The sequence below is a fragment of the Dipodomys spectabilis genome, unplaced genomic scaffold (assembly GCF_019054845.1).
Source record: "Dipodomys spectabilis isolate Male_0828 unplaced genomic scaffold, ASM1905484v1 ptg000119l, whole genome shotgun sequence".
Taxonomy (NCBI): domain Eukaryota; kingdom Metazoa; phylum Chordata; class Mammalia; order Rodentia; family Heteromyidae; genus Dipodomys; species Dipodomys spectabilis.
In genome coordinates, this window is record NW_024870796.1 from 4992501 (window position 1) to 5016836 (window position 24336).

At 48.7% G+C, this 24336-nt stretch overlaps 1 protein-coding gene and 1 long non-coding RNA gene across 3 annotated transcripts in view; one reads left to right on the forward strand and one right to left on the reverse strand.

Moving 5' to 3' along the window:
- The window catches only part of Sparc (secreted protein acidic and cysteine rich), a 13690-nt gene extending 6406 nt beyond the window's left edge, over positions 1–7284 (reverse strand). The window contains exons 1-4 of one of the 2 annotated variants that reach the window (XM_042688969.1): positions 7214–7284; positions 5782–5838; positions 4230–4317; positions 1383–1504 (exon numbers count right to left, since the gene is read on the reverse strand). In XM_042688969.1, coding sequence (XP_042544903.1) covers positions 1383–1504; positions 4230–4317; positions 5782–5838; positions 7214–7270 — 324 coding nt within the window. In that variant the 5' untranslated portion in view covers positions 7271–7284. Of the gene's footprint in view, positions 1–1382; positions 1505–4229; positions 4318–5772; positions 5839–7213 lie in introns of both variants that reach the window. The other variant, XM_042688968.1, reaches the window with a different exon arrangement.
- LOC122115475 lies at positions 7232–15133 on the forward strand. The gene is made up of 3 exons (XR_006148778.1): positions 7232–7287; positions 12262–12271; positions 15084–15133. It is a non-coding gene; the product is annotated as an uncharacterized LOC122115475 (long non-coding RNA).
- The last annotated feature ends 9203 nt before the right edge of the window (positions 15134–24336 follow it).

The window sequence follows — 24336 nt, forward strand, 5'->3', positions numbered from 1 at the left end:
GGATGGATGGATGGATGGATGGATGGATGGATGGATGGATGGGTGGGTGGGTGGATGGATGGATGGATGGGTGGATGGATGGATGGATGGATGGATGGTGAATGAGTGGGTGGATGGATGGATAATGTATAGATAAATGGATCGATGATGGGTGGGTAGATGGATGGATGAAGAATGGATGGATAATGATGATAAGTGAATGCATATATGATGGTTGATGGACGGACAGATGATGGATGAGTAGATGTATGTAAATATGGATGGATGGGTGGATAATAGATGGGATGGAAAACAGATGAATGATGGATGTTGAGTAGATGGATGGATGATGGATGGATATGAATGACGAATAAATCAATGGATGGATAATGGACTGAGAAATGCTGAGTGGGTGAATGGGTTGGGTGGATAATAGATAAACAGGAATATCGATGATGGGAGGGTGAATGGATAGGGGTAGATGGATGTTAGAAAGAGAATGGATAAGTTTGAGAAACCATCATTTGAAAAAACAGGCCTTGAGCCAGGTGCCAGTGGCTCAGGCCTGTCATCCTAGCTACTCAGGAGGCTGAGATTGGAGGATCACGGTTCAAAGCCAGCTTGGGCAGGAAAGTCTGTGAGACTCTTATTTCCAATTAATCATCAGAAAACTGGAAGTGACACTGTGGCTCAAGTGGCAGAGTGCTCACCTTGAGCTGAAGAGCTTGGGAATAGCGCCTAGGCCCAGAGTTCAAGCCCCACGACCAACCAAAAAAAAGAAAGAAAGAGAAAGAAAACGCAGCCCTTATTGGGTTCTTATGTATAAAATATTATCCCCCAAATAAAATTCCCACAAGGAGTTAACCATTTCAGCTGAGGTTAGAAAGGCTTTGCACTTTAGCTAAGGTCTTACAGCCAAGAAATAACAGAGCGTTGGGAAGGCGGCTCAGTGGTAGAGTGCTTGCCTAGCATGCATGAAGCCCTGAGTTCGATTCCTCAGTACCCCATAAGCAGAAAAAGCCAGAAGTGGCGCTGGGGCTCAAGTTGGTAGAGTGCTAGCCTTGAGCCAAAGAAGCTCAGGGACAGTCCCTAGGCCCTGAGTTCAAGCCCCAGGACTGGCAAAAAAAAAGTAGTGGAGCTAAGATGTAAAGTCCCACCAGATCCCAGAGTCTACGTTTGGGGACAAGTGAACTTGAACTTGATGTGGCCAATTTAACCCTCACTGGTTTCCAGACGGCTCGAAGGCAGTGAGCACATCACCTCTCATTCACCTCTACTTTCCTGGGATGACCGGATGTAACAAGAGGACTTCGGAAATCAGAGCTCCAATGTAGGAACGCCCCCTCCACACACGGGAAGTGCACCATTTCCCACACCCACACTGTGTTACAGGAGGCTCTTACCTTCTCGAACTCGCCAACGGGGGCAGGGCAGCTAGTGGGGTCCTGGCACACGCACATGGGGGTGTTGCTCTCATCCAGCTCACACACCTTGCCGTGTTTGCAGTGATGGTTCTGGCAGGGGTCTGGAGGGTACAAGGCCATCAAGTCAGTAATACCAGCATCACAAGCGATCAGGCAGAGCACCCAGCAGACAAGTCGGCCCTTAGAGCTGGGCGCTGATGCTCACTCCTTTCATCCTAGCTGAGATCTGAGGATCGTGGTTCCAAGCCAGCCTGGGCAGGAAAGTCCCTGAGACTCTGATTTCCAATAAACTACTCAGAAAAAAGCTGGGAGTGGAGCTGTGGTTCAAGTACTTGCCTTGAGCAAAAGAACTCAGTGCCTAGGCCCTGAGTTCAAGTCCCAGGACCATCAATGCTTGGGAGGAGGGGGGCTGATTATGAACTGTGATGCTCAGATCTCAGCCTCCTGAGTAGCTGGGATTACAGGTGGCATCTAGCAGCAGGACCAGGCACTTTGGGGTGGGGTGGGGGGAGAGATGGAGGGGGACTAAAGGTCCAGTGTGGGTCTCAGAAACATGGGAACCAACACCACACTCCCAGTATCCAGTTAACAAATGACAATGAAGCTTTTCTAGCTTCTACAACAGACTTTTTCTTTTTTTTTGTGCCAGTACTGGGGCTTGAATTCAGAGCCTCACACTTGGGCTTAGCTTTTCTGGTGCTCTACCCTTTGAGCCACACTGCCACCTCTGCTTTTTTTGCTGGTGAATTGGAGATCAGAGCCTCCTAGATTTGTCGGCCCTGGCTGGCTTGGAACCACAATCCTCAGATCTCAGCCTCTTGAGGAGCCAGGATGACAGGTGTGAGCCACAGGTAGCCAGCTTAGAATAGACTTTCTGAAATAGCTTGTAGTCAACCACTGTCGGCAATTTGGGAGCTGTGAGGTCCACCTAAGCAGACTTAAATGTCTGGAAAAGGAAAAGGAAAAGGAAGAGGCCATAGAGACCCACAATGGACAATGGAGTTGAGTCTTGTAAACACCAGAAGGAAACCGCAGGAAAAAGGAAGGGCTGTGACTCAAGCTCACACTTCTCTGCTTCAACCAAAACTCGCAACTTAGTTTAGTCCCCGACTCCTTCCTTATTCCCTACAGGTAAGATTTACCCAGCTATTTGCTCCCTAATGCTTATTCTGGGTTATTTTTGTTGCCTGTATGACATGTCTGCTTTGTAGGCACTAGGCTATGACTTTTTTTTTCTTTTTCCTTATTCTTTTTCTTTTTGCCAGTTCTGGGGTTTGAACTCAGGGCCTAGACACTGTCCCTGAACTTCTTTTGCTCAAGGCTAGCACTCTACTACTTGAGCCACAGCCCCACTTCTGGCTTTTTCTGTGTATGTGGTACTGAGGAATGGAACCCAGGGCTTCATGCACGCTAGGCAAGCACTCTACCACTAAGCCACATTCCCTACCTTACTTGGTTTGTTTCTAGCATCCGTGTTGTACATACTTTAGACACCTTAGCCTGCAGACTCAACCCAAAGGCTGTTGGCCATTTCCCTCCCTCCGTCATTATCTCCTCTGGAGCATGGAGAGTTTGGCAGATTCCATTTCCTCAGGGACGGATGTCATTGGAGTGAGTGAAAACCAGATCATCTCATGAGTGTAAAAGTTCCTGAGTTCAAGCTGCTGGGTGCTGGTGGCTCATGCCTGACATCCTAGCTCCTCAGGAGATGGAGATCTGTGGATTGTGGTTCAAAGCCAGCTGGGGCTGGAAAGTCCATGAGAGTATCTGCAATAAACTACTCAGAAAAAGCCAGGGGTGGCTGGGAACGTAGCTTAGTGGCAGAGTGCTCGCCTAGCATGCATGAAGCCCTGGGTTGGATTCCTCAGTACTACATAAACAGAAAAAGCCAGAAGTGGTGCTATGGCTTACGTGGCAGTATGCTAGCCTTGAGCACAGAAAAGGCAGAGGGGGGCTGGGAAGGTGGCTCAGTGATAGAGAGCTTGCCTTGCATGCATGAGGCCCTGGGTTCGATTCCTCAGCACCACATAAGCAAAAAAAGAAAAAAGCCAGAAGTGGTGCTGTGGCTCAAGTGGTAGAGCGCTAGCCTTGAGCTGAAGAGCTGAGGGACAGCGCCCAGGCCCAGAGTTCAGGCCCCCCAACTGGACCCCCCCCCCAAAAAAAAAGGCAGAGGGACAGAACAGAGGTTCTGAGTTCAAGCCCTAGGACGAGCAAAAGAGAGAGAGACAGACAGAGACAGAGAGACACACAGAGAGACAGAGACAGAGAGACAGACAGAGAGACAGAGACAGAAACAGAGACAGAGAGAGACAGACAGACAGAGACAGAAACAGAGACAGAGAGATAGAGAGAGACAGACAGAGAGACAGAGACAGAGAAAGTAGGTAGGAAAGAAAGGAAGGAAGGAAGAAAAAGGAGGAAAAGGAGGAAAACGAAGAGGAGGAGAAGAAGGAGAAAGGAGAAAGAAGAAAGAGGAGGAGGAGGAGGAGGAGGAGGAGGAAACAAACTATGGGAAATCTCCATGACCTTCAAGGAATGAGAAACTCAGCTTGGATTCAGAACAAGGAGGAAGAGGAGAGGCTACTTCCGGTCAGAGACCTTCCTCTCTGTCCACTCACAGGATGATGGCTTGGTTATAAATAGATCCTCCCTAGAGTCCAGATTCCAGGGGAGGAAAGGCCAGACTATTCTCAGCTCTCTCTCCACGATCCCCCAGAGCCCCACCCTACATTTCCCTTGCACAAAAGCCTCACACTAACGGTCTTTCCTTAGTCAGGCCCACAGGCCCGGCCAGCCTGGGCATGGGAAGTCACTGGAAGGACTTACTGTCAGCCACCACCTCCTCTACTGCTTCCTCGGCGCCATCTTCAAATTCTCCTACTTCTACCTGGACGGGGTTGGCTCCCACAGGGACCTGGGATGGAAAGGGAAAAAAAATAAGTCAAACGGTGGCTGTCTCCCATCCCAGATCTCATAAGGATGGAGGAAGGAGAGGCAGGCTGGAAGGGCGGGTTGGGCGCAGAGTGTAACATACATGCCCGGCCCAGTTTAGACTGAATCTTAAAGGGTTTCTTTTTCTTCCATCGTGTGGCTTGAACTCTGGGCCTGGGCACTGTCCCTCAGCTCTTCAGCTCAAGGCGAGCGCTCTACCACTTGAGCCATAGCACCACTTCTGGTTTGCTGGTGGTTCACTGGAGATAAGAGTCTCACAGACTTTCCTGCCTGGGCTGGCTTTGAACCGTGATCCTCAGATCTCAGCCTCCTGAGTAGCTAGGATGACAGGCGTGAGCCACTGGCTCCCGGCTTTATAGGCATTCCTAGTTGATTAATTGCTTATTTATCTTTTATGGTATGTTCCCGAATTGGGGTTTGAACTCAAGGCCTCATGCTCTCATTTGGCTCTTTTGCTCAAGGTTGGTGCTCTACTGTTTGAGCCAAGCCTCCACCTCCAGCTTTTTACTGGTTAATTGGAGATAAGAGTCTCAGACTCTTCTGCCTGAGCTAGCTTTGAACCAGGAGCCTCAGATCTCAGCCTCCTGAGTACCTAGGATTATAGGCGTGAGCCACCAGCACCTGACTTTTCCTTCCTTCCTTCCTTTCTTCCTTCCTTCCTTCCTTCCTTCCTTTCTCTCTCTCTCTGTCTTTCTTCTTTCTCTCTTTCTTTCTTTCTCTCTCTCTCTCTTTCTTTCTCTCTCTCTCTCTTTCTTTCTTTCTTTCTTTCTTTCTTTCTTTCTTTCTTTCTTTCTTTCTTTCTTTCTTTCTCTCTGTCTTTCTTTCTTTCTTTCTTCCTTTCGGTGCCAGTCCTGGGGCTTGAACTTAGGGCCTGGGCACTGTCCTTGAGGTATTTTTGCTCAAGGCTGGCACTCTACCACATAAGCCACAGCTCCACTGCTGGCTTTTGGGTGGTTAATTGGAGATAAAGAGTCTCATGGACTTTCCTTCCTAGGCTGGCTTTGAACCCCAATCCTCAAATCTCAGCCTTCTGAATAGCGAAGATGACAGGCCTGAGCCACCACCACCCAACTTATTAATCTTATACCAAATATTTTCTAGTGCTTCGGGGTTCCCTTGAGATACCTCAGTGGCCTTCAAGAGTATAAGAGAAAAGGTGTTCCAGGCATACCTGAACAGCTCCCTTTTTTAACCTGTCTTTGGCAAAGGATCATGGGAGAAAGGTGAATTTCAAAATCATGGATAGTGAGAATTTGGGAATAGGTAGGGGACATTGAGGAGGGAAGGGGGGGCCAATAACCTATCGAGCATGGAGACCCAGGACACCCGTGTGTATTATAGCAGGGAAGAGAAGGGTGGAGAGGAGCTAGGGGCCTGGGGTTCCCCTCCCCGCTCCCCTACACCCCATCCCATGTACCTCGGCCACCTCAGCCACTGTTTCCTCCACCACCTCTGTCTCATCAGGCAGAGCTTCCTGCTGTTGCTGGAAAGAGAGAGTAGTTTCAGACAGGTCAAGGTCAAAGGCAAGGCCTGCTTCTTCTCTAAAGTGTCTCAGGCCAGCAGGCTGGGGTTGATTTCCAACAGCGATCCTCAGATCTCAGCTTCCTGAGCAGCTAGGATGGCAGGCGTGAGTCACCAGACCCAGTGTCTGGTTTTTGTCAGTTTGTTTTTTGGTTTGGTTTTTTTGGTGGTACAGGGACTAGGCCTGGCTCTCTTTTTTTTTCTGAGCATAATTTATGCGCAAGGCTGGTGCTCTACCACTTGAGCCACAACGCCACTTCTGAGCAGTTATCTGTCAATCAAAGTGTCTCACTCTTTTTCCAGGCCAGTCTTTTCTTGGATCTTTTTTGTTTCTCAGCTCTTCAGCTCAAGGCTAGCGCTCTACCACTTGAGCCACAGGGCCACTTCCAGTTTTCTGGTGGTTCATTGGAGATAAGAGTCTCATGGCCTTTCCTGCCCAGGCTGGCTTTGAACCACAGATCCTCAGATCTCAGCCTCCAGAGTAGCTAGGATTACAGGCGTGAGCCACCAGCGCCCAAAGTCTTTGGTCTTAGAGTCTATGTCTACATTTTCCCACCCCTTCTCTCATTTATTCAGAATGGAATCTGTGTTTTTTGTTTTTCTGTTTTTGTAGTTGTTGTTGTTTTTGTTTTCCAGTTCCAGGGCTTATATTCAAGCCCTGGACACTGTCCTTGAGCATCTTTTAGCTCAAGGCTAGCACGCTACCATTTGAGCCACAGCTCCACTTCCAGCTTTTTCTGCAGAGTTTATTGGAGATGAGAGTCTCACAGACTTTCCTGCCCAAACCATGATCCTCAGATCTCAGCCTCCTGAGTAGCTAAAATGACAGGCATGAGCCACTAGCGCCTCTGTTGAAGTCTGTTACTTGCAACCAAACAACCTGGTTGATCCAAAAGCTAACCTACCCCTTCCGGTGTGGTGGGATTCTCTCCCAACAGCTTCCCTTACCAGCATCCTCTCTAGCAAGTGCTAGCAGGGTTTAGTAAGGCTCCTGCTTAGCAAGTGTGAGGTCTTGAGTTCGAATCCACCCCCTCCCCAGACTCGAGGAGGAAGAAGGCCTGATAAGGGTTAAGACTAAAAAGATGAGAGATTAGGGTGTTTGGGGGTTTGTTTGTTTGGCAGCAATTAGGTTTTAAACTCAAGGTTTAGGGCTTTAGTAGGCAAGTATTTTAGCACTAGGGCCCAGGTTTGCGTTAGTGAATTTGCAAGTAAAGTCTTAGACTTTTTGCCAAGGGGCCCACTCAGGACTACGATCCTCCTATCCATGCCTTTGAAAGAGCTGGGATTACAGAAGATACCACCGAACCTAGCCAAAGATGAGATCTTGAAATACTTACTGGGGCGGCCAAGGCTCTGCCAGCCAGGCAGAGGAGAAAGAAGATCCAGGCTCTCATGGTGATGCTGGAACTCTGTAGGAAGGAGAGAGAGAGAGAGAGAGAGAGAACATGAATGTCCTTGAGTTAAGCCATAGTTCCACTTCCAGCTTTTTGGGGGTGTGGTTCATTGGAGATAAGAGTTTCACAGACTTTCCTGCCAGGGCTGGCTTCAAACTGCGATCCTCAGGTCTCAGCCTCCTGAGTAGCTAGGATGACAGGCGTGAGCCACTAGCGCTGGGAGCATCCATTCTCCTTTGTCTCGGCCACCTTCTGGCTCAGAACCAGCACTGGAAACTAAAGACAGCCGGGAAACCATAGAGCTGTTTGGCTTTCTTTGTGTTCAGTTTTGCAGTTTCCTTGAATGGATAACACAGGTACCCAGAGTTCTCCATGTATGGCTACAACCGAAAAGTCTCTTTTCTTAAATATATTTATTCAGATCTTTAAGAGGTGAATCAAGAGAGGTGAGAGGTTAATGAATCAAGTAAGAGTAATCAAGGGTAGAGCCAGGCCTCCTTCGCCCTCCATCTTAATCTCTGAGGTTCTGAGATTCTTTTCTGTTTTATTCTCAAATCTCTCCCCCTCCCCCTCCCTCCGCCTCCAACTGAAGACGCTAATGGACGATAGTAGCTTCTTGCCAATTTAAGACAAAGAGATCCACAGTGAAGACAAAGAACAATAGTCTTGGAATATGGAAGTCTCCATGGAAACTTGAGGGTGGCTCACATATTTCTGTGTGTGTGTGTGTGTGTGTGTGTGTGTGTGTGTGTGTGTGAGACACAGTAGTCCTGGGCCTTGAACTCTGGGCCTGGGCGCTGCCCCTCAGCTCTTCAGCTCAAGCCTAGCTCTTGAGCCACAGCGCCACTTCTGCTTTTCTAATAGTTAATTGGAGATAAGAGTCCCATGGACTTTCCTGCCCAGGCTGGCTTTGAACCACGATCTGAGCCTCCTAAGTAACTAGAATGACAGGCATAAGCCACTAGCACCCAGCAGACAAATTTGACTGTGTGAATTTCCATTTCCAAATGGCTCAGGAAAGTTCTTCCATTAGGCTCTTCATTTCTGCTTCCTTCTAAGACCTCTCACTTGAGCAAGTCCACCGCTGGTGGGCAGCTTGGCATTCTGGGTAAACCACTGGGCTTACACTAGAATGCCAGGCTTCTTCTGTCCACCTCAGTACTGCCTAGTGTACTGGCTGAGTCCTTTGTCCTGACTAGACATTGCTTCTTCCATCCATCCATCCATCTATCCATGGGAAGATTACACTAGATGCCTTTGGAGATGAGTCTTATAAGACTCTGAGACCATCACAGGCAAAGCTGGAGGTATAGCTCTGTGGTAGAGTATGTGCTTAGCATGCAGAAGGACCTGGGTTCAATCCCCTCCCCCTCCACACACACTAGAAGCACAGGCTGGCCCTTGGTACACATTGTCTCCTCTGTTATTACTCATCTTCCCCTGGAGGATAATATTAGAGTAGTGGAAACAGGCTAGAGGAAGAACATTCTAGAATAATCTTTTACTGGGCTAGATGAGACATAAAAGCCAGCCCCCAATCCCATGGGCTATGCATGGGATTAAAAACAAAAAAATTTAGCCAGCCACCTGTGGCTCCTGTCTATAATCTTTGCTACTCAGAAGGCCGAGGTCTGAGGTTGGAGGTCTGAATCCAACCTGCTGGGCAGGAAAATCGGTGAGACTCTTATTATCACCAAAAGCCAGAAGTGGAGGTGTGGCTCAAGCGGTAGCGTGCTAGCCTTGAGAGAAAAAAAAGAAAAACCTCAGGGACAGTGCCCAGGCCCTGAGTTCAAGCCCCACGACCAACACAACAAAACAAAAACGAACAGGAATTTCAATGATCTGCCGTGGGAACTTCGCACTGCTTCACCATGGCCCCAACTCCCAGAGGAACCCAGCGTTTCCTTTCCCCTCAAGTTCTGGAATGTTCCTCCCCTTCCCACCATGCCTCACTTGTTTTCCCAAGAGGATGGACAATCTATCTTCCTTCTTGCTTTCCTCTTCGGAAGGCACAAGCATGCACCTTTGGACACATGGAACGGGGGAGAAAACATGGAGGATTTGTCTGAGATTGAGGTTGAAGAGCCAAAGGAAGACTGGCAGCTAAGACCCCAGATAACTCGTCCCCTCCAGCCGACAATGAACACAAAGCCAAGTCACGGGAGAAACAGTCCAGACAGGACTTGGCTGTGGAATCAGCTTCAGGTTAACACATCAGAAAGATACCGGGCACCGGTGGCTCACGCTTGTCATCTTAACTACTCAGGAGGCTGAGACCTGAGGATCAGGGTTTGAGGCTGGCTTGAGCAGGAGGAAAGTCCCTGAGCCTCTTATCCCCAATTAAATAACAAAAACAACAACAACAAAGGCAGAAGTGGAGCTCTGGATTAAGTAGCAGAGAGCCAGCCTTGAGTGAAAAATGCTAAGGAATGGTGCTCAGGTGCTGAGTTCAAGTCCCAGGACTGGTGGGGGGGGGGTGAAGGGAGGGGGAAGGCCAGGGTGGGGGGAGGGGAGACAGACAGGCAAATAGAAAAAGAGAAAGAGAAAGAAGGGAAGGAAGCAAGGAAAGAGAGAGGGAAGGAAGAAAGGAAGGAAGGAAGGAAGGAAGGCTGTAGAAAGGAAAGAAGTAGCCAATACCTGGTTAAACTTCTTTCCACTTACATGGGGCCCAGTGAGCCTGAGTTGGCCCTGAGATATAGGAAAGGAAAAAAAAAAGCCCCAAGCTAGAGAGGAAACGGAGGCGTATTTCCCTTGGCTAGGTGAGCACCAAGCATAGACACCCCTTGCCCAACCCCTCCACCGTCACTGCCTTGGGTTCTGGATGTGGTTCAGCCTTTATTTGCTCTGGAGAGAGCTGAACACTAGTATAGGCTGCCAGGAGGACCTGAGGCTGAGGTCAACTCTCTCTCTCTCTCTCTGGAAAGGTTCTGGGGTTGGAAAAATACAGTTACCCTTATTCCCCCCCCCCCCCAGCTTACCTCTTTTTTTAACATAAAAATGAATGTCACAAGATTCTAGACTGTGTGTCTCGGGATTAGAGGCTCTGAGAAAGAGCAGCACTGAAGCTGATTTGTACATCTTCCCATCTAAGCGAATCTCAAAGAAGCGTGCTTAAAGCTGGGCACGGGTGGTTCACGCCTACCATCCTCATGGCTCGGGAGGCTGAGATCTGAGGATGGCAATTTGAGGTCAGAAAGTCTATGAGACTTTTACCCCCCAGTGAGGCTGGAAATGGACCTGTGGCTCAAGTGGTGGAGCAAAAAGAACAGAGCTAAGGGACAGAGCCGGTATCAAACATAAAATAAAAATAAAAACTAATAAAATAAAAGTGACTTCGCAATGTGGAAGTCAAGGATTTTGAGACTCATTTCTGGGAACAAGTCAACCTTCATTGTTCCCAGCTCACTGCAAAACATAGTAAAATCTCTGGCCTCTAGACCTAGGCTACTGGGACTGTACAATGAGAAGACTTATGCAAGATGCTGGTGATTCACACCTTCAATCCTAGCTGTTCAAAAGGAGGCTGAGACCTGAGGATCGGGGTTAGATTCTGGCCCAGGAAAGACTAATCTGAGGAATTCTCATCTCCAAATAACCATTAAAAAAAAAAAAAAAAATTAGAGGTCGGGCACTGGTGGCTCATGCCTGTAATCCTCTGAGATATGAGGATCAAGGTTCAAAGCCAGCCCGGGCAGGAAAGTCTGTGAGACTCTTATCTCCGATGAACCACCAGAAAACCGGAAGTGGCGCTGTGGCTCAAGTGGTAGAGTGCTCGCTTTGAACTGAAGAGCTGAGGGACAGCGCCCAGGCCCAGAGTTCAAGCCCCACAACAGACAAAAAAATCAAAAGATCAGGAAGTGATGGTATGGTCCAAGGGGTAGAGCGCTTGAGTGAAAAAAGCTAAGAGAGAATGTGAGATCCTGAGTTCAAGCTCTGGCACAGGCACAAAAACAGAAATGAAAAGTCTGCTTTAAATCAGCAATGTGCAAATTACATAAGACCTAAGAATCCTCTGTCAGTAAAAATCCTCTGGCCAGTTCTATGCGTTTCTAAATTGCCAAAAAGCTTTTGCACTTGTGAGAACATGAGAATGGATCTATTGATAATTAATGATGAGCTAGGCACCAGTGGCTCACGCCTGTCATCCTAGCAATTCAGGAGGCTGAGATCTGAGGATCAAGGTTCAAAGCCAACCCGGGCAGGAAAGCCCATGAGACTCTTATCTCCAATAAACCACCAGAAAACTGGAAGCGGAGCCAGTGACTCAAAGTGGTAGAGTGCTAATTTGAGTGAAAAAGCTCAGGGAGAGTGCCCAGGCCCCGAGTTCAAACCCCAGGACTGACAGAAAAAAAAAAAAAGAGGGGGAAAAAATGGAGTGGAGCTGAGGAGTGTGGGTTCCAGGTTTCCTTGAGATTCTTTGCATCTCTGCAAGAAGAAGCTTTTTGGAGTTACCCCCCTCTTCCAGGCTTTATTGCTCAACTCTCCATTTTCTTTATTCTTTCTTTCTTTCTTTTTTTCTTTTTTGTCAGTCGTGGGTCTTGAACTCTGGACCTGGGCACTGTCCCTGAGCTCTTCAGCTCAAGACTAGCGCTCTACCACTTGAGCCACATTGCCACTTCCAGCTTTTTCTGTGTATGTGGTACTGAGGAATCGAACCCAGGGCCTCATGCATGTGAGGCAAGCACACTACCACTGAGCCACCTTCCCAGTCCCAACACCCTATTTTCATGAGTAATATTTCTCCCTGGCAAGGAAGAGGAAGAGGTTAAAAGAAGCCTAACACGTATTGGTGAGATTCTAAGGGCAAATCAGAGACTCCAGGGTTTTGCGGCTAGACTCCACCCAACTGAGATTCCATAAACATCCAAACACGGCTAAGTTGCCACGTTTCACTGTGGCTAGTCCAGACTCAGGGTGGGGCTTCAGCATCCATAAATAACATCCAAGTGTCCAGGTTGTCCCTTCCCTGGGGAAGGCCTCCAAGACCCCAGACGTGGCAGTGTGACTCCCCCTGCTCCTTCTGTGCAGACATTACTAATGGATCCCAAGCTCCTTAGAACCCAGTTCTTCAGGGCAGCCATTACCAGTGGATTTCATAGTGAATGGGCCAGGAGAAAGTTCTTTGCTATGCCTCTTAAAGATAAGAGAACAGATCTTGAGGCTCAGAGGGGGAAAACAAGTCACTTAGCTTCCTCCAGCAAGTGGGTGGAGCCAAACTGCCAGATGTTCAAAAACAGGCTAGCTGTTTGCCTTGCTTTACTTTTTGCTTGTTTGGTTTTTCTTTTCTTTTTTCTTTCTTCTTTCATCTGAGATCCTAATGCTATGACGAGATTGACATGACCTAAAGGGATGCCTCCCTGCACACACACACACCCCCCCCAATAAGTTATTACTAACTTTCTGGATGAATCCAACAATGGAGACAATGTTTAGTTGTCCTATGGACATCAAGCCAGGGTCAAGCTTCTATGGCCTGCACGCATGACTGTTTAATATATCTTAAGGCTAAGGAGGAGGCTGCTTTTCTAAAGGATTCTGTCTTAACTTGCTGATTCTGGCCTAGAAGACTCACCAGCTTCATTATTTAGGATGGGAGGGAGGGAAGGAGGGAGGGAGAGGGGGAAACAGGGAGGGAGAGAGAGAACTCCCTTAATCCTCAGGTCTGCCCAGAAGCTCCTAGCTAGCTTTTCCTTCTCTCCTTTTAAGATGGAGGGCTAGAGAAAGGAATCATCCAGAAGAAAACCAGTGGCTACTTCAAACCAGCACTGGATCTAATGATGAAGCCTTACAGGCTGAGCTAAGCTATAGCAGACCAGCCAAGAGAGATTTTATTTTTCACTCAGAACCTAGGCACTGTCCCTGAGCTTTTTCTGTTCAAGGCTACTAGCATTCTACCACTTGAGCCATAGTTCCATTTTGGGCCTTTGGAGTCGTTCCTAGGAGACAAAAGTCTCAAGGACTTTCCTGCCAGATCTGGCTTTGAACCTTGACACTCAGATCCCTAACTACTCCTGAGGAGCTAGGATTACAGGCATGAGCCACAAATGCCTGTCTAAACAATAATGATCTTACAAAACAACACCAGCAACAATAACAACAATGCATGTAGAATACTTTCAGAAAAGAGGAGTTTTATACAAACCCTCAAGTTTAAATGGAGCTTGGGGGGGAAGGGGAGGAAGCAAGGAATGAATGAATTTCATGGGCATTAGGATACATTAAATTGAATCCATCCTATCAAAGTGCTTCCGTGTGTGTGTGTGTGTGTGTGTGTGTGTGTGTGTGTGTGTGTGTGTGTGTGTGTGTGTGTGTGTGTGTGTGTGTGTGTGACGTGCTCAAAGTGTTCCCAAAGTCCCCTCCCAGCCAGCAAAGACCCTGGAGAGGAAAAAAAAAGAAAAGAAAAGTAAAAAGGTTACCATGGCAACTAACATTCCTCAGCCAGTGAGTCACACAGCCTAGAAGAGCTTCTACCCAGTGGGTGGGACTTGGAGAAAGTTGCAAAAGTGGATTTCTTCTGGGGCAGCCTCCCCCACCTCCCTCTCTCCCTCCCTCCCTCCCTCCCTCCCTCCCCCTGGTCGACAGACGTGGCAACTGGTGTCTGAGTTAACTCTTGGCTTTCCCCCACCTAACAAACTCTGCTTTTAACAGGCTTCACCCTGGCCCATTCAAAGGCCCATTTATGATCTCATTTAAGAGACTTTGCTCTAGAAAGTTCCAGAGACCTCTTCAATCAGGTTCTCTACTTGGGTTTGCTCTTTCTACATCATAGGCACTGGCAGATTCTAGAAACTTTATAAGACAGCCGGAAGCATCATTTTCTGATACTTTTTTTTTTTTTTTTAATGCTCTTGCTCTGAGGGAAAAAAATGCATCCCTCTTTTAGGGTGATTCACTTTCCCCTGTTTCCCCTGGTCCCTACACACACACCCCAAACACACACACTTCCCAATCCCTCCAAAGGACACAAGACACCAGAAGACCACCGGACAATCCCCAAAGAAGTCATCTGGAAATAAACTGACACCCAGCAGACGGGATGCATTTCTGTCTGCCTTTCTAACCCAGTGAAGTAGGGAAAGGCACCCTGGAATGTATTCCTCTAGATTTTTCTTCCGTTTCCTTGCTTGGATACTTTCCTGGTCCTTGAGATCTAACTCCCTTTGTGGATCTTCTCCAGGAAACCCAAGAGACAGAGGAACAAAGCCAATCTACCATACTTGCTAAGCGCAGGTGCCATTTGAGGCTGAACAGAGCCAGCCTGAGAGGATGGGGTGGGGGGGATTAGAGGGGGAGAGGGCTCATGGGGGGGGGGGGGGCGCATCCAGGCTTCCTAAAAAGGCTGAGCTCCACCTTTGCCAGTCAGGGATCCGATCTGTTTTCTCATGGGTGCAAAAAGGAAAAGAAAAAAGAAAAAAGTCTCTCTTCTGCCCCTAGATCTTTGGGAAGCAAGTCTAGAAAGACTGTTCTAGAAAATAGACACCGAATCAACAAGCGGCGGGCTATTGATAGGATTCCCAGAATGGAGGCCAGGTTGGCAAAGGAGCAAAAATTTATAAAAAGGACAGACAGACAGCTTCTGAAACCCGAGAGACAAACACAGAGAGAAGACATGCTGTGAGAAATGATTGTCTTTCTCTCCGGCAGAGCTAAAAGCTAAACGGAGCGACAAAGTATTGAATTGCTTTCTCCAAAGCAACAGGCAGAGTAGCTGAGGATCAGGCCGGGCAAAGGGGGTACCCATCCGGCCAGGATGATGGGGTGTGGCTGGGGATGTGAGCTGTGGGGTTTTCTTACCTCTATGGCAGGAAGGTAGCAAGGAGACAGGCAGAGATGTCCGGGCAGTCTGAAGTTCTGCAGGAATGTTGCTGGAGTTTTGAGAAGACTACAGGAAGCCACTCTGAGCTAGAGGCTGGGTCAGCCCCCCCCCCCCCCTGCCCCCAGTCCCTCCTCCTCCTCCTCTGTCTCCTCCTTCCCTCCTGCTCTACCTCCCCCCTCCCTTCTCCCCAAAGCTACCTCTGGCTTTGTATTTCTTTCATTCCCCCTTCTTGCTGCCCTGACCAGACACCCCCTCTCCCAAGGCCCCCACCCCACCCCGAACTTCCCCACCACCTCATCAGGAATGCCAAGGCTGGATGGACCCCAGGAATCATCTAGAATAGCTTTGTCCTTGTTCAGTGGGCCTGAAGAGGGTGAGGGATTACCCAACTATCCGCCCTGGGGTACAGCCCGGCCCAGTGTCCTGACTTTTACAAGAGGATTCCATTATATTTTATTATTATATATTATATTAGGCAATGCCAAGAAGAGCAGAGAAATTCTGAATAAAGTCGTCTTCTTCTTCTTCTTCTTCTTCTTCTTCTTCTTCTTCTTCTTCTTCTTCTTCTTCTTCTTCTTCTTCTTCTTCTTCTTCTTGTCCTAGGGCTTGAACTCAGGGCCTAGGCATTCTCCCTGAACTTTTGTGCCCAAGGCCAGCATTCTATCATTTCCAGCCACAGCATGACTTCCGGTTTTCTGGTGGTCCGTTGGAGATGTCTCATGGACTTTCCTGCCCTGGCTGGCTTTGAACTCAGATCCTCAGACATCAGCCTTCTTAAGTAGCTAGGATTGCAGGGGTAAGCTACCAAGGCAGGGCTGAAGTCTCCTATTGATAGACAAAACAAACTGCCACCAGAAGCATCCTTGGGGTTGGGGAACTGTGGTTTAAAAAAAGACATTCAGTGGGGTACGGGTGGCTCATGCCTGTAATCCCAGCCTCTCAAGAGGCTGAGATCTGAAGATCTCCGTTCAAAGCCAGCTGGAGCAGGAAAGTCTTTGAGATTCTTATCTCCAATTAACCATCAAAAAACCGGAAGTGGCACTGTGGCTCAAGTGGTAGAGCGCTAGCCTTGAGCTGAAGAACTCAGGGACAGCGCCCAGGCCCAGAGTTCAAGCCCCACGACCAACAAAAACCAAACAGCAACAACAAACATTCACTGTACACTTTTGTTGTATGTTTCGTTGAACAGGGCTTAAGGGAGGTAGGGCAGAGCAATGGAGAGGGAAAAGGTCATACTAATCCATATCCACTTGTGAAAATGGAGCCAGGTAACTTGAGGGGATGGATGGGGGGGAGGGGAGGGGAGAGAATGAAGGAAGGGGTGACATGGATCATAAACTGATATGTGAAATTGAAACCCCTTTGTACAACTACTTAAAGGTAATAATATTTTGTCCATTTTGTGTTGGGACTGGGGCTTGAACTCAGAATTTCTGCTTTTGCCTTTGCTCCGTGTGTGTGTGTGTGTGTGTGTGTGTGTGTGTGTGTGCGCGCGCGCGCGTGTGTGTGTGTGTGTGTGTGTGTGTGTGTGTGTGTTTGGGGGGTGGGGGGACTTTGACCCTCAAGCTTCTATCTTCTGATGACTCATGGTTACATTAGAGCTGTGGATAATCTAGGATTATCTCAGAATCCTTAACATAATCCACAAAAGTCCTCTTTGCCAGGTCAGTTCATGTCATTGCAGCTAGAACTTTAACAGCTTGAAGCAGGGCGTTATTTTGTTCACCAAAGGTAGGGACAGTAACTCTCTCTCCACTCAGCCCCTCCCTCCCTCTCTCATTCCCTTCCTTGTGCTTGAACTCAGGGCCTTATACTCTCACTTAACTTTTCACTCAAGGCTGGCGCTCGACCACCTAAGCCACACCTCCACTCCCAGCTTTTTTATTTTTTATTTTTTGTTGGTCATGGGGCTTGAACTCTGGGCCTGGACGCTGTCCCTCAGCTCTTCAGCTCAAGGCAAGCGCTCTACTACTTGAGCCACAGCGCCACCTCTGGTTTATTGGAAATAGTCTCATGGACTTTCTTGCCCTGGGCTGGTTTTGAACCACGATCCTCAGATCTCAGCCTCCTGAGTAGCTAGGATTACAGGTGTGAGCCATCAGCCTCTGGCTGACTCTCCCCAACTTTAAACAAAAGTCAGAGAAACAAATGACCTGACCAAGATCCTATAGCTTAGAACTCACCCAACCAGCTCAGGGCTGGGAATGTGGCTTAGTGGTAGAATGCTTGCCTAGTATGCATGAAGCCCTGGGTTCAATTCCTCAGTATCACATAAATAGAAAAAGGGCAGGAGTGGCGCTGTGGCTCAAGTGGTAGAGCGCTAGCCTTGAGTTGAAGAGCTGAGGGTCAGCACCCAGGCCCAGAATTTAGGCCCCACAACCAAAAACAATACCAACAAAAACAAAAACTAGCACTCTACCACTTGAGGTTTTTGTTTCTGTTTTTTTAAATCAATCATTGAGCTCGAACTCAGGGTCTGGGAATTGTCCCTGAGCTCTTCAGCTCAAAGCCAGAGCTCCACTTCCAGTTTTCTGGTGGTTCATGGGAAATAAAAGTCTCACCGATTTTCCTGCCTGGGCTGACTTTGAACCACAGTCCTCAGATCTCAGCCTCCTGGAGCAGCAATGGTGACTGGCGGGAACCATGGACACCCTAGCTCTGTCTTCTTTCATAGCAGCCAGAATCTATCCCTTCCCACATTCTCCTGGGGTATCTCAGGGCCCCATGCTGCAGGCCTGAGTTAGGCCTGAGCTTTGGTCTCCCAGCTCTAGGCCCAGGCTAATATCAGCTCAGCCAGTTCCAGCTCCATGGAAGTAGGGTCCGGCTTTATTGATGGCAGCTGACAATGTTACACCTCTTGTGTGTCTGGCTCAGAGTCCAGGCTGCACAGGCACACAGACTGACTCAATCAGTGCTACTGTATCTTTCTCTAGGGCAGAGACTCCCTCCTCCCATCTCTCGCCTGCCATTGGCTGTTGGGCACAAAGACCCCATTGTTATCTGTCTCTGGGTCCCTTGGGCAGACAGGCTGCCTATCAGGGCAAGGCCAAAGGCAGAGAAAGAAATTGGACTTCACCTCCCACCACTGCACAGCTGAAGACTCTCCCTTACAACTTCCCAGTTCACAAAGGACTCTGTGTGTGTGTGTGTGTATATGTGTGTGTGTGCGCTTAATTGGAACTATGAGTCTCAGGAACTTTCCTGCTTGGGCTGGCTTTGAACCATGATCCTCAGATCTCAGCCTCCTGAGTAGCTAGGATGACAGGCGTGAGCCATAGGTGCCCAAGCCCCAAGGAGTTTTAACCTCCTAATCTCATGGCCTGATGCTTTTATTTAGTCCCTAAGGTAGAGAATTCAGGATTCTCTAGGAACCCCTTGAGCTTGAGAGATGGAAAGGACTTGCTAAAGTTCCAGCAGGGAGCTGCAATTGACATTCTTAAGAGTCCTAACAAGAGTGTTCCTACTGTCTGAGCTTGGTGGCTCACGCCTGTAATCCCAGCTACTCAGGAGGTTGAGATCTGAGGATTGAGCTTCAAAGCCAGCCCAGGCAGGAAAGTTTGTGAGACTCTGACCACCAGTGGACCAATAAAAAGCCAGAAGTCGGGGAGCTGTGGCTCAAGTGGTAGAGCATAAAAAGCTCAGGGACAATGCCCAGGCCCTGAGTTCAAGCCCCAGTTCCAGCAACACACACACACACACACACACACACACACACAGGGTCACTAGAGGTCACTCCTATCTGAGGATAGCGACCAAGCCAGGAGTATGAGAGGCCACTGAATGGACCATTACCACTAGATCTGGAGCTAGCCTGGCTTGGGGAAATGGAGTCCATAATGGCAGAAAGGCTGAGCTGTCTAATCTAGAGCTCTCCATCCTCATCTGTGCCACCAGACCTCCTGTACACACCCAGAAGGTGCAGGGAGCTTCCAGGTAGTTGGGGTGGTGGTCGGGGTACTGCCACGTCCCTGGGCTGTCATTCTCAAATCATTCCTGGTTTCCTAGCTGTGGAGGCTGAGCAGAGAGGTTTGGTTTGTGGGTCACATGAGGGAACACGGTACACATTGCCACGTTGTCCTGGTTGGGCTTTCTTCCTGCCTTCAGGAAAGATATTTAGGCCTGTGGGGTTTCTGAAGAAAATTGGTGCCTGCGTGTGATGTGTTCACTGGCCCTGGACCATTACAGGGGGAGTGGGAGGAGAGGCAGAAACAATCGACTGCTGAGCTCCTCCACCTCCACCCAGAGTGGCCAGCAGATGAGTCAAAGGCAGTCAGGCACGGCCAGAAACACAGAATGCAGGGCCCAGGAAGAAGATGGCCTGGCTGGGACATGATAAGTAGGAATAGAACAGAGTTGCATTTTATTTTATTACTATTTGTTTATCTCTGTCAGTGGTGGGGCTTGAACTCCAGGCCTGGACACTGTCCCTGGGGGTCTATTTTTGCTCAAAGTTATTGCTTTACCATACTTTGTGGTGGTGGTAGTGGTGGTCCTGGGGCTTGAACCTGGGGCCTGGGCACTGTCCCTGAGTTTCTTTTGCTCAAGGCTAGCACTTTACCACTTGAGCCACAGCGCCACTTCCAGCTTTTTTGTTCTGAGAAGTTTATTGGAGATAAGAGTCCCATGGACTTTCCTGCCTGGGCTGGCTTTGAACCACGATCCTCAGTTCTCAGCCTCCTGAGTGGCTAGGATTACAGGCGTGAGCCACTGGTACCTGGCCTCTCTCTTTCTCTCTGCTCTCTTTCTTTCTGCCTCCTTCTCCTCTCTCTCCTCCCCGCTCTCCTCTCTCTTTCTCTCCTCCCCCCCTTTCATCTCTCTCCCCCTCCCTTCCTCCTTCCCTGCCCTCCCCTACCCCCAGATCCCAAAGGATGCAATGTTCTTAAGCTGGGGTTTTGTTGGCAGAGGCTCTGAACCCCTCTGGAGGCCCTGGACTCCATATCAGCCTCCAATGGCCACACACACCCTTGTGGGAAAAGAAGAGTTGTTTGTTCCCTGGAGATCCCAGAACCATGAGGGGGAGACCCAGGGGTGGGAGGAATCCTAGCCAGTCTCCCCATGTCATACCCCCCCCCACACACACACACCATGGGCCCCAGCGCTGAGGCCTCTCCCTCCCTCCCTCCCCCCAGCCCCGCCCCCAAGTTGGGTTATTCTCCTGATTCAGACATTTTTGTGGTGTGAAGTCACGTCAGCCCAGCTGGGCAGGCACTGGGCCCCAGGCCGCTGCAGCCCAGCCCGGCCTGGCCTTCTCCTGCCACGTCCTGTGCCCTCAGCCCCTTCCTGCCAAGATGCCATCTGATTTCCTGCCGCTAGTGCAAAGAGCAGACACAGTATCCAGGGCAAGTGGTATTGGCCTCTGTCCTTACCACCAATGCCAGAGAAGAGCCATGCGAGGGATTCCTTCAATCAAGGCAGAGAAAGAGTCCTCAGTCCAAGGGAGACAGAGAGGCTGAGGCTACAGAGAAAGGAAAGCCAGACACAGGAAGAGAAAGAGACACAAAGGTGGTGAAGAGAGACAGAAAAGGATCCACACAGATAGAAATCACACGTGGAGAAAACTTCTGGAAACAGGCCCAGGGGTGTGGTTCAAGTGGAAGAGCACTTGCCCAGCAAATCCCAGTGTTGCATAAAAGAAAGAAAGAGAGAAAGAAGGAAAGGAAGAAAGGAAAGGAAAGGCTTAGGGGTAGAGTGCTTGCCTAGCATCCATGAAGCCCTGGGTTCGATTCCTCAGTACCACATACACAGAAAAAGCCAGAAGTAGTGCTGTGGCTCACATGGTAGAGTGCTAGCCCTGAGCAAAAGAAGCTCAGGAAAGAACAATACCCAGGCCCTGAGTTCAAGCCCCCCCAGAACTGGCTTTAAAAAAAAAAAAAGTCAGCTAGGTACTGGTGACTCACATCTGTAATCCTCAAGAAGCTGAGATCTGAAGACTGCAGTTCAAAGCCAGCCCAAGAGGAAAAATCCCTGAGCATCTTACCTCCAGTTAACCATTAAAAAGCCAGAAGTGGAGGCGTGGCTCCAATGGTAGAGCACCAGCCTTGGGTGGAAAAGCCAAATGAGAATATGAAGCCCTGAGTTTAAACCCCACTACCAGCACCCCCTCCTCAGAGAGAGAGGGTGCTAGACCCTGGTCTAAAACCTTTCATCTAAGGACCCTTGTCTGGGTGTTATTTTTATGGGGCTGTGAACTGTTTTGTTTGTTTGTTTTGCCAGTCCTGGGACTTGAACTCAGGGCCTGGGCACTGTCCCTAAGCTTCCTTTGCTCAAGGCTGGCACTCTACCACTTGAGCCACAGCACCACTTCCAGCTTTTTCCGTGTATGTGGGACTGAGGAATCGAACCCAGGGCTTCACGCATGCTAGGCGAGCACTCTACCACTAAGCCACATTCCCAGCCCCATGGACTGGGGGCTATTGATTACAGTCCTGACTCAAGTCACCGTGAATGTCTAGGTTTCTGCCCCTTGACACAGGGAACTCCCGAGGTGAGCCTCGTAGGACGTGATCAGTATGGGGTGTGAGCCAGCACTGGCCCCCTCCCCCATTCTATCAGAGCCCATCCATCCACGTGTCTTCGCTCCCCAAGGGACATTTATCAGCCTGCTGATTTCATTGACATGGCCAATTTTTTTGGGTCTGTGTGAGTCATGCTTTGAAAGTAGCCAAAGCTGGACTCTGGTAAGAGAGGCAGAATGAGAATGAGCTGGGGGTGGGGGGGGGGGGGCCGGGAAGGGATGGAGAAAGACTGAGGCATGAAGACCCAGTCCAACCCTAGAGAAAGGCTGAGACCCAGATCGACAGAGAGAGAGAGAGGAAGGAAGAGGAGAAGAAGAGGAAAAGGAAGAAGGAAGGAAAGAGAGAGAGAGAAAGAAAGAGAAAGAAAGACAGACAGACAGACAGACAGGAAGGAAGGAAGGAAGGAAGGAAGAAAGAAAGAAAGAAAGAAAGAAAGAAAGAAAGAAAGAAAGAAAAAGAAAGGAAGGACGAAAGAAAGGAAGAAAAAGAGAAAAAGAAAGAAAAAAAAGAGGAAAGGAAGGAAGGAAGCCGGGTGCCGGTGGCTCATACCCATAATCCTAGCTACTCAGGAGGCTGAGAGCTGAGGATCGTGGTTCAAAGCCAGCCTGGGCAAGAAAGTCTGTGAGACTCTTATCTCCAATGAACCACCAGAAAACTGGACGTGGTGCTGTGGCTCAAGTGGTAGAGCGCTAGCCTAGAGCACAAAGAGGCTCAGGAATAGCGCCCAGGCCCTGAGTTCAAACCCCACAACTGATCAAAAGAAGAAGGAGGAGGAGGAAATACTTCTTCATACTACTGTAATCAAATTTCCTTTGTGTTTTTGGTCCCAGGATTGAACTTGTTATCTGTTGCTTGCTTTGCTCATTGGCTGGCGCTCTAAGACCCAAGCCACATCTCCAACTCCTTGCTTTACTGTGCTATTGTGTATGTATGCACACGCACACACCCTGGTAATGGAGCTTGAACCTAGGACCTAGGTTTTCTTTGTTCAAGACTTGAATCACAGCTCCACTTTCAGTTCTTTTTTGGTAGTTAATTGGAGCTAAGAGTCTCATAGATGCTGGGTGTTAGTGGCTCAGGCCTGTCATCCTAGCTACTCAGGAGGCTGAGATCTGAGGATCATAGTTAGAAGCCAGGCTGGCCAGGAAAATCCATGAGACTCTCATCTCCAATGAACCACCAGAAAATCATTAGTGGCCCTGTGGCTCGAGTGGTAGAGCACTAGCCTTGAGCTGAAGAGCTGAGGTACAACGCCCAGGCCCAGAGTTCAGACCCCACAACTGACAAAAAAAAATTTCCTGGCCAAACCATGATCCTCAGATGTCAGCATCCTAAATAGCTAGGACTATAGGCATGAGTCACCAGTGCCCTACATTTTTTTGCACAAATTTCCATTATTTCATTCTCATAGATACATATGAGTACCTCATTCCTATTCATCCTTTTACCCTTTCACCCTATCCTGTCCTATTTGCTCCTACAGCCTCTCATTTTACACCTCCTTCATTTCTTTCAGACCTAGATTTTATATACATCATGTTTCTTTCTTTCTTTTCCTTCCTTCCTTCCTTCCTTTTGCCAGTCCTGGGACTTGAACTTGGGGCATAGGTACTGTCCCTGAGTTTCTTTTGCTCAAGGCTAGCACTCTACCACTTGAGCCACACTGCCACATCGGGCTTTTTCTGTGTATGTGGTACTGAGGAATCGAACCCAGGGCTTCATGCATGCTAGGCAAGCACTCTACCACTGAGCCACATTCCCAGCCCCTATGTCACATTTCTTTAACCATTCATCAGTCGAAGGGTACCAAGGCTATTAGTGCGGCTAATGTGATCAGAGCTTCTATAAGTATGCAAATAGTTTCGGTGATATGCAAATATCTGTCTATATGTAAATGTCTCCATTGTATGCAAATTTCCCTTTCTTCCCATAAGTGCCAGGTAAGATGTTTAGTTCTCAACTCCTGACAGTAATAATCATTTAAGGAGCTATTTTCTTTCTTTCTTTCTTTTTGGGGGGGGTCCTGTCATGGGGCCTGAACTCTGGGCCTGGGCACTGTCCCTCAGCTCTTCAGCTCAAGGCTAATGCTCTACCACTTGAGCCGCCTTTTTTCTTTTTTGCTTATGTGGTGCTGAGGAATCGAACCCAGGGCCTCAGGCATGCAAGGCAAGCGCTCTACCACTGAGCCACCTTCCCAGCCCTATTTTCTTTCTTTTTATTGTCAGTCCTGAGATTTGAACTCAGGGCCTGGGTGCTGTCTCTGACCTATTGTGCTCAAGCCTAGCATGCTACCTCTTGAGCCACAACTGCACCTCCATGTGTGTTTATTTATGGACTTTTCTGGGACACCCATGTCCTAAGACCCTAGAGCCAAGAGAGAGGGAGACTTTGGCCTTTGGTCACGGCTGAATTGCTTCACTCCATACCTATTTGCTAGTAATGTCTGTTTGATATTAAGAATTGTTCCGTTATCAACAACTCACCACCGGGGTTTTAGGAGACGTTTACTTTTCTACCATTAAAAAAAAAGAAGAGCGAAGAGTATGTTCTACTAGGTGTGGTCACAGATGCCTGTAATCTCAGCACTGGGGAGGCAAAGGCAGAAGCAGGCTGAATTGGAAGCCAGTCTGGGCTATAGTGAAACAAATCAGTACTTGAAAGCTTAAGTAATAATATTACTATTACTATTATTATTATTGTGCTGGTCCTGGGGCTTGATCTCAGGGCCTGGGCAC